This window comes from Oryzias latipes, chromosome 23 (assembly GCF_053564925.1).
Source record: "Oryzias latipes strain Hd-rR chromosome 23, Olatipes_Hd-rR_3.1".
Classification (NCBI taxonomy): Eukaryota; Metazoa; Chordata; class Actinopteri; order Beloniformes; family Adrianichthyidae; genus Oryzias; species Oryzias latipes.
In genome coordinates, this window is record NC_136259.1 from 10938759 (window position 1) to 10952808 (window position 14050).

General features: G+C 42.1%; 2 protein-coding genes across 6 annotated transcripts in view; one reads left to right on the top strand and one right to left on the bottom strand.

Moving 5' to 3' along the window:
* The window catches only part of LOC101168761 (uncharacterized), a 37767-nt gene extending 32374 nt beyond the window's left edge, over positions 1-5393 (bottom strand). For 2 of the 4 annotated variants that reach the window (XM_011492581.4, XM_011492580.4), the window contains exons 1-3: positions 5119-5393; positions 4993-5045; positions 4854-4914 (exon numbers count right to left, since the gene is read on the bottom strand). In XM_011492581.4, the coding sequence (XP_011490883.1) occupies positions 4854-4914; positions 4993-5045; positions 5119-5120 (116 nt within the window). In that variant the 5' untranslated portion in view covers positions 5121-5393. The remainder of the gene's footprint in view (positions 1-4853; positions 4915-4992; positions 5046-5118) is intronic. The other 2 variants (XM_078941903.1, XM_078941902.1) reach the window with 1 other exon arrangement.
* Positions 5394-8821: 3428 nt separating this feature from the next.
* LOC101169010 (cAMP-regulated D2 protein) overlaps positions 8822-14050 on the top strand; it is a 33867-nt gene continuing 28638 nt past the window's right edge. The window contains exons 1-2 of one of the 2 annotated variants that reach the window (XM_078941904.1): positions 8822-8881; positions 9226-9742. In XM_078941904.1, coding sequence (XP_078798030.1) covers positions 9266-9742 — 477 coding nt within the window. In that variant the 5' untranslated portion in view covers positions 8822-8881; positions 9226-9265. Of the gene's footprint in view, positions 8882-9131; positions 9743-14050 lie in introns of those variants that run through there. The other variant, XM_078941905.1, reaches the window with a different exon arrangement.

Below are 14050 nucleotides of genomic sequence, written 5' to 3' on the forward strand. Positions count from 1 at the left end.
CTTTAATTATAGTTTTTTTTTTTTCATTAGACCAGTCCTTCTCGGGCGCTGGGCGATGCCAGAGGCGCGCAGTAGTAGCAGTGCTTAGAGAGAGAAATCTGCGCCAGCGCTATCAGTTTACTATTATCTATTATTTCACAGAGTTTGTACCAGCTGGAAACCTGTGAATTGACGTGCCTAAAACTGCGCGCTCCCGTCTCTGAGAAAGAGCGCGCAGATGCGGGGACGGGATGTGTGAGGGAGAAAGCAGAGGGTGGGGGTGGGGGGACAGCAGGTGAATCGCGCAGGGATTATAAAAACGTAAAACCCGCTGCCCGTCACTCACTGCAGCGTGTGAGTGTGTGTTTGGCTCCCCGTCTGCATGTGAGCAGTCTTTCTCACATCTACAGAACATTCAGACCTACGATGACGTTTAAAGTCTCAACGCCTGCATGAAGCAGAAACTCACCACGTATCAACCAGACTAGACCATCAGCAAAACTACCACGAGAAATACTCATCATTTATTAGCAACAGAATAACAATGTTATTAAAAAGAATCCACAGACTTATTCTACTTTAAAAATGTTGAAATTAAATCAAATGCACATATTCATTTGTATATTTAGTTTTAAACAAATTGTCGCGGACTGAGTTGGATGGCTGTTGGGCAGCGTTAAAAGTTCTGGAGTTCATTGAACGCGTCAAGCAGAGATCTGATTGGCTCTCAGTTCTGTCGCTCAGCCTGTTGTTAGGTAGTTTGGACCAATGGGGTTCAGCTATGGGCCGAATAAGGGAAATGGGAGGGGCTGCAGCGGTAGCAGGGGAATATAAAGTTGGGAGAAGCGCTCTCTCTCGTCTCTGTGGGAGAGATTGAGGAGTTGCTGAATTAATTGTGCGGCGTTTGTTGCGGTCTGCAATAACAAGAATAAAGAACCCTAAAAGAGGTTAAGTCTCCGTGCCTCAGTGTGGGAAAGGGACACTACATTATTGTATGGCTCTTTCGAAATTACATTTCAAAATATGTGGCATTTATGGCTCTCTTGGCCAAAAAGGTTCCCGACCCCTGGTACAGAGGGACCTGAAATACAGCATCAGGAAATGCAAGGACTGCTACAGGAAGAAACTGGAGCAGCGCCTGGAACAGAACAACATCCGTGATGTATGGAGAGGTCTGAAACACATCTTAGGACATGCTGAGGCTGGAAATGATCGCCAGGTCACAGGTGACCAAGCCTGGGCAAATGAACTGAACCTGTTTTTTAACATATTTGATTCTGCCCAGCCCCCAGTCTCCACCCACACGGCCCCCTCTTCACACCTTTCCAGCTCAGGCGTCTCCTCCCAGCTCCAGCTGTTACCATCTCAGCACCAAGCAGTCCACTCTCCCCTTCTTCCAACAGAAGCAAAGGGACCCCCCCCCCCCCCCCCCCCCGACTCATAGCACCAGACCAGCCACCGCCCACCCACCCTCCAACCCCCCTCTGCCTCACCCTGAATCAGGTTAGGATGGAGTTAAGGAGAACAAAGGCCAGGAAGGCAACAGGCCCTGACAACATCACCTCCAGGCTCCTCAGGGAGTGTGCAGACCAGCTCTGTGTGGTGATGCTGTTCATATTTAATATGAGCCTCAGACTGGAGAAGGTACCAGTCCTCTGGAGGACTTCCTGCCTGGTTCCGGTTCCAAAAACCTCGTCCTACGGAACCGAACCACTTCAGACCTGTCGCCTTGACTTCCCACCTGATGAAGGCTATGGAGAGGATCATCCTCAGCCATCTCCGCACTCAGGTGAGCTCAGCACTGGACCCGCTGCAGTTTGCATATCGACCAGGCATCGGGGTGGATGACGCCATCATCTACCTGCAGCATCGGGCCCTGTCGCACCTGGAGTCCCCTGGGAGCACTGTGAGAGTCATGTTTTTTGATTTCTCCAGTGCTTTCAACACAATTCAGCCATCACTGCTGAGGAGGAAGCTGGAGGTTGCAGGTGTGGACCAACATCTCACTGCTTGGACCATCAGCTACCTCACAGACAGGCTACAGTTTGTGAGGCTGCGTGACTGTGTCTGATGTGGTGGTCTGCAGCACGGGGGCACCTCAAGGGACTGTGCTCTCCCCATTCCTGTTTACCCTGTACACATCAGACTTCATCTACGACTCCCACCACTGTCATCTACAGAAGTTCTCAGATGACAGTGCCATTGTGGGCTGTGTATCAGGGGGGGATGAGCAGGAGTACAGGGGGGTCATCTCTGACTTTGTTGGCTGGTGTGAAGTTAACCACCTGCTGCTTAACACCAGCAAGACAAAGGAGCTGATCCTTTGTAATGGTCAGGAGGTCCTCACCATTACAGTCACCGGTGAACATCCAGGGTTCAGAAATTGAGGTCGTGGGCACATTTAAATATCTGGGTGTTCACCTGAACAACAGACTGGACTGGTCCAACAACACGGATGCTCTGTACAGGGGGGGTCAGAGTCGCCTTCACCTGCTGAGGAGACTGAGGTCGTTTGGCGTGTGCAGACAGCTGCTGAGGACCTTTTACGACACCGTGATGTCCTCAGTGGTCGTTTAGTTGTGTGCTGGGCGCGGGGCAGTGCAGGCAGAGACTTGAAGAGGCTTAACAAGCTGGTTAGGAAGGCCGGCTCTGTCCTGGGCTGCACACTTGAGTCCATCGAGGAGGTGGCAGACAGCAGGATGTTAGCTAAGCAGACATCCTTCATGGATAACCCCTCCCACCCCCTGCACCAAACTGTAGAGGCGCTGACCAGCTCCTTCAGCACAAGACTGTTGCACCCTCAGTGTAAGAAGGAGCGCTACCGCAGGTCATTCCTCCCCACAGCCATCAGACTGTACAACACTGTTACAGTGACACTCCACGGTCCCAGGGTGTTCATTCAATCATTTATTTATTTTCTTTTGTTGTAGTTGTTGTTTTTCAATTTTAAATTGTTTTTTATTCCTGAACAGTTTGTTTTTGGTGTGAACGTCATTAGTTATTTCTGTATTTTGAAAAAAAATTTGTTTTTTTGTTTTACAGTTTACATGTTTTGCAGACCGCATGTTTTTTACACTTTTGCAGCTGTATTTATTTAATATTTATTTCTTTAATTTAATAAGAATCTCATTTTTGATAATTTTTCATAATAATTTTAGTAATATTTTTAATTATTTAATATAAATGTCATTTGTGATGTCCTTTATTGATCTTATATTATATAGATTATTTCTGAATGTCGCGTTGCTACCACAGAGAAATGAAATTTCCCCATTGTGGGATTAATAAAGTCATCTATCTATCCATCCATCTATCTATAACAGGGTTAGATTCTTCTACAAATTACTTTTTACTTTTGCCAACAGCACATCCAAGTTCCTTTCAAAATAAAGCAACTCTGTGTCAATTAAGATCATCCTGCTGCAAAAGATTTTCTTGAATTTTGATGTTTAATGATTCATATCATAATTTGAGGTTGACAATCCAAATCATAGTCCATTTTGGTTAAATGATGGTAAATAACAAGTATTCCTTTGTTTAGTATCCACATATCGTTTTAGTATACATTTTTATAATTATATTATATTTTTTAAATTATATTTAAATTATATTTTTATAAACATGTAAAGACCCAGAGTTTGGACAGAGCTGCGGGTGGCCGGCCTCCCCCTCTTTGTGCCAGTTGCTGGACCACATTGTATGTCAATCAACGGTGGGCTGGTGACTGGTGGCATAGAGGGGGCGGGGTCTACCTGTGTGTGTGTGTGTGTGTGCGCGCTCTCGCGTGTTCGATGAACGTTCTCCCTCTGATTAAGAAGAAGCTGGCTGTGCCTTTCGGTTCGTGCGGTAACCGTTCTGTCATAGGGGATTAATAAAGAGCCGTTTGACAACCGCCCGACTAAGAAGCTTCTTTGCAGCCATTACAAAATATTTATTAAAAAAGTCAGCGAGAGTTCGGGTCGGGCTTCTTACGTTCAACGTAATGATTGTCATTTAGTGCCGACCGTGTCGGGTTCTGACTCGGGCTCGGGCTTAAGATTTTACCTCTAACTCAAAGATTCCAATTCAAATTCCTTGGATTTTTTCAAGATAATCTAGTGTAAATCAAATGTGTACAAACAAACTAGTAAATAAAAATGTCCAAAGAACCCAAAGGGAACATAATTAGAACATTTTAGCACACAGTATGGTCACGTCTTTGCCAAATTCAAAACAATTCCACATACTGGACCGGAATGATGGACTGATCAGTTTTTGCTGCATCATGTGTGCTTTCCACTGTGATGCACTTGGTCGTTTTTAACTTAACTTTTAAACTGTGAAGAAGAAGAAAAATCAAAACGAAAAGCAAAAAACAAATGCAAAAATCAAAAATATCAATTTTATTTTGGAAAACCCCAGACAACTTTTACTTAGGATAATAGTGTTTTATCCTGTATAGTTTCTGTGGAAAGTCACCATCATCACTGATCAGACTCAAGCCTTCAGGGTCCAAACATCAATATACCCAAATGAAACCCCCTTTACTTCTTTTCAATGATCAAGTTGATAAAAAAAATACAGCAATCCTAAGAAAAATTCAATGAATTTGAAAGCTAAACTTGGAATTTGTTTAAAATCATAATCCACATTTCTGGTGATACACTAAAATGTCCCCTATTTTTATAATGATTTTCTCAAATGTGCTCTGTAATCGTACTTTCTCCTCTTTTACATTTTTATTTTTTGAGATATTAAGTTTAGTTAATAAAGTTTCTTTAAAAAAAACATGACATCAGCCTGGATTCACAAATCTGTGATCAGAAAGCAACCATAACGACAAACCGACACGGCCAGAACAGAACCCGAGGGGCAAAAAGCTGCACACGTTTTACCTTTGCAGAGCGTCATTTTCCCCCATCCAACACAAAGAAAAGGACATGTCAAAGCAGCGGCCTGTGGATAAAAAAAGGGTCATTTTTCTACAAAAGAAGCAGGTTCACTTTTAAATTCACAAACGTGGTTTTCACCCACCGAAAGAATGAGGCACCAGAATGAAAAAGACCAACGAATACTCCAAGGAGTTCCTGGAACAAACAAAAATGAGGCATAAATGGGAGATAAACGTTTGAGAATCTGGTAAATATTCTTTTATCTTACATTTCGAAAATTCACGTGATTCAAACTTTTCTGTTTCCCTACGTGAAGGCCAGGTCGGGACGGACAGGCCGCTAATAAGCGGCAGGTGTGCTTCTGACTGCGTCACCTGAGCAGGTGTTCTCGAAAGTCGCGTCTTTTATTTTATAATTTTCAGCTTAAAAGAAGTCTAGTTATAATTTATACATGTAACACACCTTAAAGTATTTGTTTAATGATTTTACAAAACCTAACAGTCAGCTCACCACAGTCCAAAAGGTTTGCTCATTTCAAAACTCAATATCACGACAAGAGTGTCAAATAATATACATTTGGTTTTCATTAATAGTAAAATAGGTTTGATATAAAATGTAATGTTGATTTTGTCAAAACATTGTTGAGCTACAGCTTCACAACTTAAAGAGGACTTGTGTTCTTTAATTAAGAAAGACATTTTTACATTTATTTAAAAAGAAATTATTTCCCTTAATTTTTTGTTAATTAGGGCAATTACAAGAACAAAGCTGTGTTTTTTTTTTTATCAAAGACTTTAGATTTTATCTCTTCATTTAATCTTCTTTCTCTTTCGGCTTTTCCCATCAGGGGTCACCACAGCGAACAAGTCGCATGGTAAACTTGGCAATGTTTTACACCGGATGCCCTTCCTGACGCAACCCTCTCAAAGCAACCGGGCTTGGGACCGGCACAGAGGTAGAGAAGGGAATAGGGAGCAGCCCGGATTCAAACCCTGGTTTCACGGACGGAAGGTGCCGCAAACCAGCACGAGCTAAACCGGCTCCCTATCTCTTCATTTAATGCATATCATAAAATGATCTTAATTTTTGTAATTTTTAATATTTTTAAAGTATTCTTTCACATACTTTACCTAAATTGATGGAGCTTTGATGCTTTTATATGTAGCTCCTTCAAAAAAAATGTTTTGAACAATTTAAAAAAAAAAACGGGGGTATTCCAGAAAGCAGGTTATGCTAGCTCCCACGGTAAGTTTGAGGCTAAGGAAGTTGATAACCTCAGATTTCGATTCCAGAAATGGAGGTATGTTTCAGGGTATGTCAAGTTGCCATGGCAACTCATGCTCTGAACATAACCTGGTCTGGAGCAGGTTTAGTTGAAGGTTAGTTTGTTTTCAGAGAGGTGAAGCAGCATGCCGTGTCCATTTGAAGATGATTTAGTGCAGGGGTCGGGAACCTTTTTAGCCGAGAGAGCCATAAACGCCACATATTTTTAAATGTAATTTCGAAAGAGCCATACAATAATGTAGTGTCCTTTTCCCACACTGAGGCACAGAGATTTAACCTCTTTTAAGGTTCTTTATTCTGGTTACTGTAGACCGCAGCAAACGCCGTACAATAAATTCAGCAACTCCTCAATCTCTCCCGCCGAGACGAGAGCGCTTCTCCAAAATTTATATTCCCTCACAGCCATCCCATTCCCCTTTTTCGGCCCATAGCTGAAACCCATTGGTCCTAACTCCCCAACGACAGGCTGAGCGACAGAACTGAGGGCCAATCAGATCTCTGCATGATGCGTTCAATGAACTCCGGAATTTATAATGCGACCCAACAGCCACCCAGTTAAACTCAGTCCACTACAATATGTTTACAACTAAAAATATAAGTCAGTGTCTGCATTTGATGTAATTTAAACACTTTTAAAGTACAATAAGTCTGTGGATTCTTTTTAATAACATTTTTATGCTGTTGCTAATAAATGATTATTGAGTATTTTTTAGCATGAATGTGACTTCTGGTGCTGATGGTCTTGTCCGGTCGATACGTGGTGAGTTTCAGCTTCATCAGGCGTTGAGACTTCCATCCGTTAAACGTGATCGTAGGTTGGTCTGAATGTTCTTTAGATGTGAGAAAGACTGCTCACATGCATACGTGGAGCCAAACACACTCTCACGCTGCAGCGAGTGATGGGTTGTGTGTTTTAAGTTATGACAATGTGCCCACTACCCCACCCCCCCCTTCTTCCTCACACATCCCGTCCCTGCAACTGCGGGCTCTTTCTCAGAGACAGGAGCGCGCAGTTGCAGGCACGGCAATTCACAGGTTTCCGGCTGGTACTAATAGATAATAGTAACCTGATAGTGCTGGCGCAGATTTTATTTCACCAAGCACCGATTCTACTGCGCGCCCCTCTGGCATTGCATCGCACCTGAGAAGGACTGGTCTAATGAAAAAAAGACTTTATAATTAAAGATTTGTCTGCGAGCCAGATGTGACCATCAAAAGAGCCAAATATGGCTTGCGAGCCATAGGTTCCCGACCCCTGATTTAGTGGATGAAGCTCAGATAACACTTTTTCCACCGTTAGAGGGTGATAAGACCACATATGGATGTTGGAAAAATAAACTTTTTTACTTTGATCTAACTGGAATATTTGCTTCAGTGAAGATAAATCTTTTTTTTGTTAAGTCAGCTTAAAAATAATTATTTTACTTTCATTCAAATTAATTCAATTATACTTAATTGAATGTGACTTTGGTATAACTTTGGTGCTGCTGTTAGACTCGGCAGCGCAAGCAATTGTGGAATACCATTCCCTTGCCTGTCTGGATGGATTTGGGTTTAAGTGTGGGTTTTTGACCAAATGTGTTTAGTTGTTTAGCTGTTTTACAGTGTTTTGCCGAGTTATTTTGTCCTACTATGCTTAAGTCTCTGCACCATGAGTGAGAGGGAGGGAGAGGATGATGAATTTATATAGCACCCCTACCGTGAAGTGCTGTAATGACAATGATGGAAAACTCCTTAATGAATTCATGCACTCTGTGCATATTGTTTCATTCTTTTTATTGTTATACAAATGAGTATATCTGCCGGCTCAAACTTAGACATATGAGAGTTCGAGAATTATACTTAATTAAGATGGAAAAATATTAATTGAATTGGAGTAATATGACATTTAGTTAGATAAATATGTAAATTTGAGTTGTATAAACAATTATTGAGTTTTAGAGACGTAAGAAATTAGGTTGAATAAATTTAACTCAATTACTTGTAACCAATAGAAGTAATTCATTTAAATTGGCAAAATTGGATAAGTTATATACATGCGTCACAAGGAAAATGGAAATAAGATCAGAAACTTGTGCTTTTACTTTGTCTGTTCTTCTACTACAAGCAGAAACTCTTTCTTTTGCTGATACAGCCGTGTTACTTTTTTGATGGACGTATAATCTTCATACGCCATCATTAAAATCTCAGACTCCGTCTCACTGAAGTGTAGCGCTTTTTTTTTTTACCACGCTTTTCCATGGTGACTCTGGAAATCGGGGATCCATTGAGAATGTCTTTATGTACTTGACATGCACGTGTATTAACCCAGGGTTACCAAGTCGAGCGTAATTACACTAACTCATATCCGGTCTTTTGGAACCGACATACCCAGAGTAAACAAGTTCAGGCGGATTTCAGCCAGAGTTCAGGCTTAAAGTCAGGGTAGTTTAAACATGCTTCCTGGAATACCCCCCAGCAGTAATGTCTTTCTGAATGTGTTCATCTGTGCTGCATGCATACACATTCTGACCTGATAGTGACATTTAGAATAGGATTGTTTCTTTACAATATTGTATTTAAAGAGTTGCCACCTTTTAATGTTCAAATTGATTTAAATCACATCCAAATCTTATTGTCCATTGAGGTCTTTTTCATGTAGTGAAATGCTGTTTCCTTGTGGTTGCATGTTGTGGCGTGGATGTCCTGTAGGTGGCAATGTGCAACTTCTTACCTATTTCTTTAAACCTGAAATGTCATCAGTAAAGGTATGTTTTGCCATGAAACATCACTGATTAATCAGCTTACACAGAAATGTGGAATTTTTTTATGTTGTGGTAAAAAGTACCATCTGGTTTTTCCTAACAGAGAAACTGCCTGTCTTTGTGTGACTCTGATTAGTTCCTATTAAGCAAAGAGAAGACAGCATCTCCCATATTAGTGGTCCAGCATTACAGTGTGTGTGTCCAGCTGCTCAGAGGACACCACATCTGACAAAGAGCTCTTGTCTGATAATTTGGGACAAGCTAATTGAAGTCACACAGACACACAGAAGAGTTTGAGGCCGCAAGGTCCCTAAATCTGCTGCTTCCTAATTCAAGTCATATCACAGTCCCAACTTCTCATCAGGTATAAGGCCGCCGTGGGACAACATGAAGAGGCTTTGTGTGCTGCTGCTAAGCGCTACCATTGTTATGGTTTCCTCTGGAGTGGAGAGGAAAAACAAGAATGTCATCGACTTTCTCGAGATTTTGAGGAACGTCTACTATGAAGTGTTTGAAAGATTCCAGCCGTACATCATCAACAGAGACGTGGAGGTAAACTCTGTTCAAGAGCCGAGCCACCCAAGGGACTTTACCACTATCCAGCAAGCTGAGGACCAACCTGTCAGTGAGGGAGCACAGGAGGCTCCAGTGGTCTTCACCAAGTGTGGCCAGGTCAGGGGAGTAACTGTGGAAAAGGCACATATTTTCTATGGGGTACCATATGCAGACCCCCCTGTTGGGGCTTACCGATGGAAACCCCCCAGACCCCTGAGCTCTTGGCAGGAGGTTTACGAAGCCACTTTCCCACGGGCGGCATGCATGCAGGTCTGCAGTGGACCCATCACAGATGAGTGCCCAAAAATGGTGAGGAATTTTTCTTACTTATTCTTTAATGTGAGATGACTAAGAAATAAAGGCATTAAATTAAGCACACTAAAGTTGCACATTGTTGTTGGAATAGTTGATGGATGGATTGGAAATGGCTATAAAAATGGAGGTTGTCCTGGATAACATGGTTTTTATTAAGAACAAACCCGACAAGGACACTCTCCCAGTGGGAACGGCGCTAAACGTCGGATCAAGAATTCCCTAGCTCAAGTCCAGATATGGTCACGGTCTATGATGAGTCCAGCAGACGTGGCTATCAAACGAAATTACTTCACTGTGGTAAATATGTTATTGGAGAGGAAGTGGGCAGGATAACCAAAGGTTACATTCAAAGAAATGTATCACAAATAAAGAAGAAATATAGTCCAAATATTCACTTAAGTAAAAGTTTAAAAAGCAATGCAGGTAGTACGAGTTTGAATAGAACATATGTTTTAAGTGTTAAAGAGTCTATATCATGCAAAATCAACTTTTTAAGTTAAAAACAACCCCAAAGCGGTATTTTGATCCATTTATGCATTTCTGACTGTTGCTTTTAAAAACCTGCTCTCTGAGCACCAGCCCCTCCCAATCCATGAAAGCAAGTGGGTCCTCACATTGTTACATCACAAGGAACCGCCTCTTCCAGGAAGAGCCTCTAACACACACCCCATGCACTTTCTCCGTGGAGCTCAAAACTGATTGATGGCGAGTGGCGGTTTTTCTTTTGGGCAATGTAGGTGCAATCTTATAGGGGGTGCACGAGCGCCCCCCAAAAAGGAAAAACGAACCAGCCCCCCTCCCCCCCTGCAGTTTTCCTGGACTAAAATCGTCCATATCCGCGTAAAGTTAACAAAATTACTGCTAGGGTGCCCCTACTATCGCGGTTGGGTGTATATCGGCAAGAGTCTGGCGATTCTATATCTCTCCCAATACGCGTCCCGCAATAAGATATATATTGTACCTGCACACTTTTTTTTTAATGAGTATGGCTTAGAAAAAAACTGTACCTGAATATTAATATTCAGGTACAGTTTTCATTGTATCCTTTCATTGTAAGAAAATGGTAAAATTAATTTAATTTAATGATCACAATGTTAAGCTCTGTATCTCATACAGAAGTTGCTTTTACTCAAGCAAATTCAATTAAACAAATTAAAGGAAACAGTGTCGGATTTCTATGGAAGCGATTGTGTAGCATAATCAAAAATAAAAGTCAAAACCAGAAATGCTTTTTCACTTACAAAATGAAGCTGCAATTTTGCCTCAAAATTAAAATGAAAGTGCAATCCTTCAAAATTCTTTTTCATTTTTTTCTTCAACACTGCTTATTATGTCACTTAATTAAAATGATAATGAAAATGGTATTTGACTTTTCATTTTCAAAAAGTTGTCTGGTAAATGTGTAGCAAAAGTCATTTAGAAATGTCTATTTGACAATTAAAATGGATTAACAGAAATGCTTTTTTATTTTCAAAATGTAACTGCATCAAATGACTCAAAATTAAAATGAAAAATCAATACTTCAAAATGCTTTTTCCTTTTCTACATTAAAACCGCTTACTCTGTGTCATAATTAAAACGAAAATGCAAAGAGAAGATTGCATTTGCGTTGTCACATCCACCCTGCGAATAGTGTCGCATATTTCAATTCGACTTAGCATTTCCAGAGGGGAGGTGACGTCACTGCTATCTGTGGGTGTCCGGCTGCTAAGAGACACATGCTAGGAGTAGTGTAGCTTTGTGTTACCGGCAGAGAAGAGGGTTTTTGTGACGTTTGTACTCTCCTGGGGCCTCATTTATAAACGTTGCGTACGCACAAAAGAAGGCATACGCCACTCTCTACGCAATAGTTGAGATTTATAAAAAGCAAACTTGACGGGAAAATGTGCGGTCCTTCACGCAAGCTCTGACCCAGGCGTACGCACAAAAACGGGTGAAATGAGAAACGGCGACGCCGTCGGCAGATGGAAGAAACACGTGAAAGTGAAAATGACAATACTGCCTCTCAGAAATAACATGACGACTTCTCAAAGCAAGTCTTACATTTAACAGCCTACACGAACACCCGTTGGACCGATCAGCAGTGAAACAAACAAAAAAAAATCAAACGAAAATTACAACAGAAATTCAAATGAACACATAATTGCAAAAAGAAAAGTGAAATATTTTCTGCAATATTGGCATGTTGTGCAATTCATCCTCATAAATAATATATTTAACAGAACGAAATAATGTACAAAACTGACATTCCCGTCAATGTGTCCGTCTGGCGGAGCAGATATAGGTGCAATTAGACAGACAGATGGATAGATAGAGAGAGATGCATTAATTGTCCACTAGGGAAAGTTGTTTTCATAGTAAAACATTTCTTCATAAGCTACAGAATTATGGTATTCATGCATATGCCTTTAGTTTGTTTTATTTTTGATGAAACAATGTATGGCGTATGTCTCGACCATTCAGAAAGCAACAAGAAATTACATTTGCGCTGATCAATTTCCCATTTCCACGTCGATTATTACCGACATCTGCAGCTTGTCAGATGTAATTAAATGGAGGGAAATAAAATGCCCCATCACAATGTGTAATGACGCACAATGGCTGATCTTGCGCTCTTAGAAGATGTGGCAAATGGAAGAATTCGGAGTGAACGCATCTTTAGACAGCAAGGAGACTTGTTGGCAAACGAGGACGAGTGGCTTATGAGCCGGTTCCGACTTCCTCTGCGGGCTTTTGGGGGTGTGTCACCCGGTGCATCTGGCGCTTCGGTGTCCCCCTGCGCCTCAGTCACCACTCCACTTAAAAGGGATTCCCCAATTATTGCCGCCAGTCTCTCATCAGGAGGGGTCAGCTCCGGTGCCCCCCCCCCCACACACACACAAGAGGCAGACACGGGTGTGTGTGTGTGTGGGGGGGGTCAGCGCTAGACGTTTTTTTGCCTTGACTTTGATGTCCGACCTTTTCTTTTTTATTTCGGCCACGGTCCGAGGTTGTGAGGCTGCAGCATTTACAGCGTCTGCCGCCGTCTGCCACTCACGTGCCTTTTTGGCATTAGTAAGGCCACACTGTGCCCTCCAAACAACATTATTCTCCTCTTTTCCACCTCGCCAACGATAACTTCTACTTCACATTGAGTGAAGTTACGTTTTTTTGATTTTCTCTCCGTGTTTGGCATGGTTTCGCAATCAATGAATATTCATTTGTGGGCGTTTCACGGACTATTTATGGGCAACTATAGGCATGTCATGAGGCCGCAAAAGCTGCGCAGCATTTAGAATTGGTTGTGATTTATTAAGAGAAAGATGCGTAGGATGTGCGTGCGCACGGTTTTATAACTCCGAATATTTCTGTGCGTACGCACATCCTATGTTTCATCCGTACGCCACTTCTGACGCAAATCCTACGCAAAGTTTTATAAATGAGGCCCCTGATGATTGTACACAGCTTCTCAGGACTATGATAGCAGCATTTCTGCCTTCTGTGGTCCTCCTTCGGACGCACCGCGGTTCGGCAAAACTTTCCCCCGGACCGGCAGCCGGATCGCCGAAAGCGGAAGTGCTGCTATGCAGACCTGAGAAACTAAACCATCATATGAATTTGTGTTTCCAGTGGTGTCCAGACAAAATAAAGGCTGATGTAATTCCCTCATATTTACATCCAAGATAGTAAGACAGTAATAAAAGGACAAATAAAAGGACAGCTCCGTGGCTATGATGCTCCAAAAGATGTGTGTTGGTCCAACCAGCAAGCGTTTAGCATGGGAAATCTGCTATAGCTGGTTATGGGGCTCCAGCTGTCCTCGAAAAGCAAAATCAACGCCACGCTTCTAAATGTGCTTATTACTGTTATGATTATTAAGGGCTTGCTCGCTCATAATGTTTGAAATCTGTGTAGTCAGTGCTTTTTTCTTGTCTGCAAGGACCCCGAAAAAAGCGTTACCACTCTGTATTTACTTGTGCCATCAAGGTGTTTCTGTTGCATGTAAGTGACGTCGCCTCTCATTGCCTGTGCTAGAGCGCTCTGTCTGAAACACGGCGCAACACTCACCTATGTGGGCTTGTTTTACGGTGTCTGAGACAAACGACTCACTCGCTGTTTGCAAAATGTGTTTGACAGAAGTGTCACAAAGAGGGAAAAAAGGTCAACCTTTTAACACCACAAATCTCAAAAGCTATTTAAAAATTCCCCACCACGATGTGTGGTGGCGTCATTGCTAGCGCTAGCGCTCATTCTGGAAAAAGAAAAAAAACTGCTAGGCTTGCATGGAAATAACTGTCAGCGCCCTGCACTAGTATTGATAGT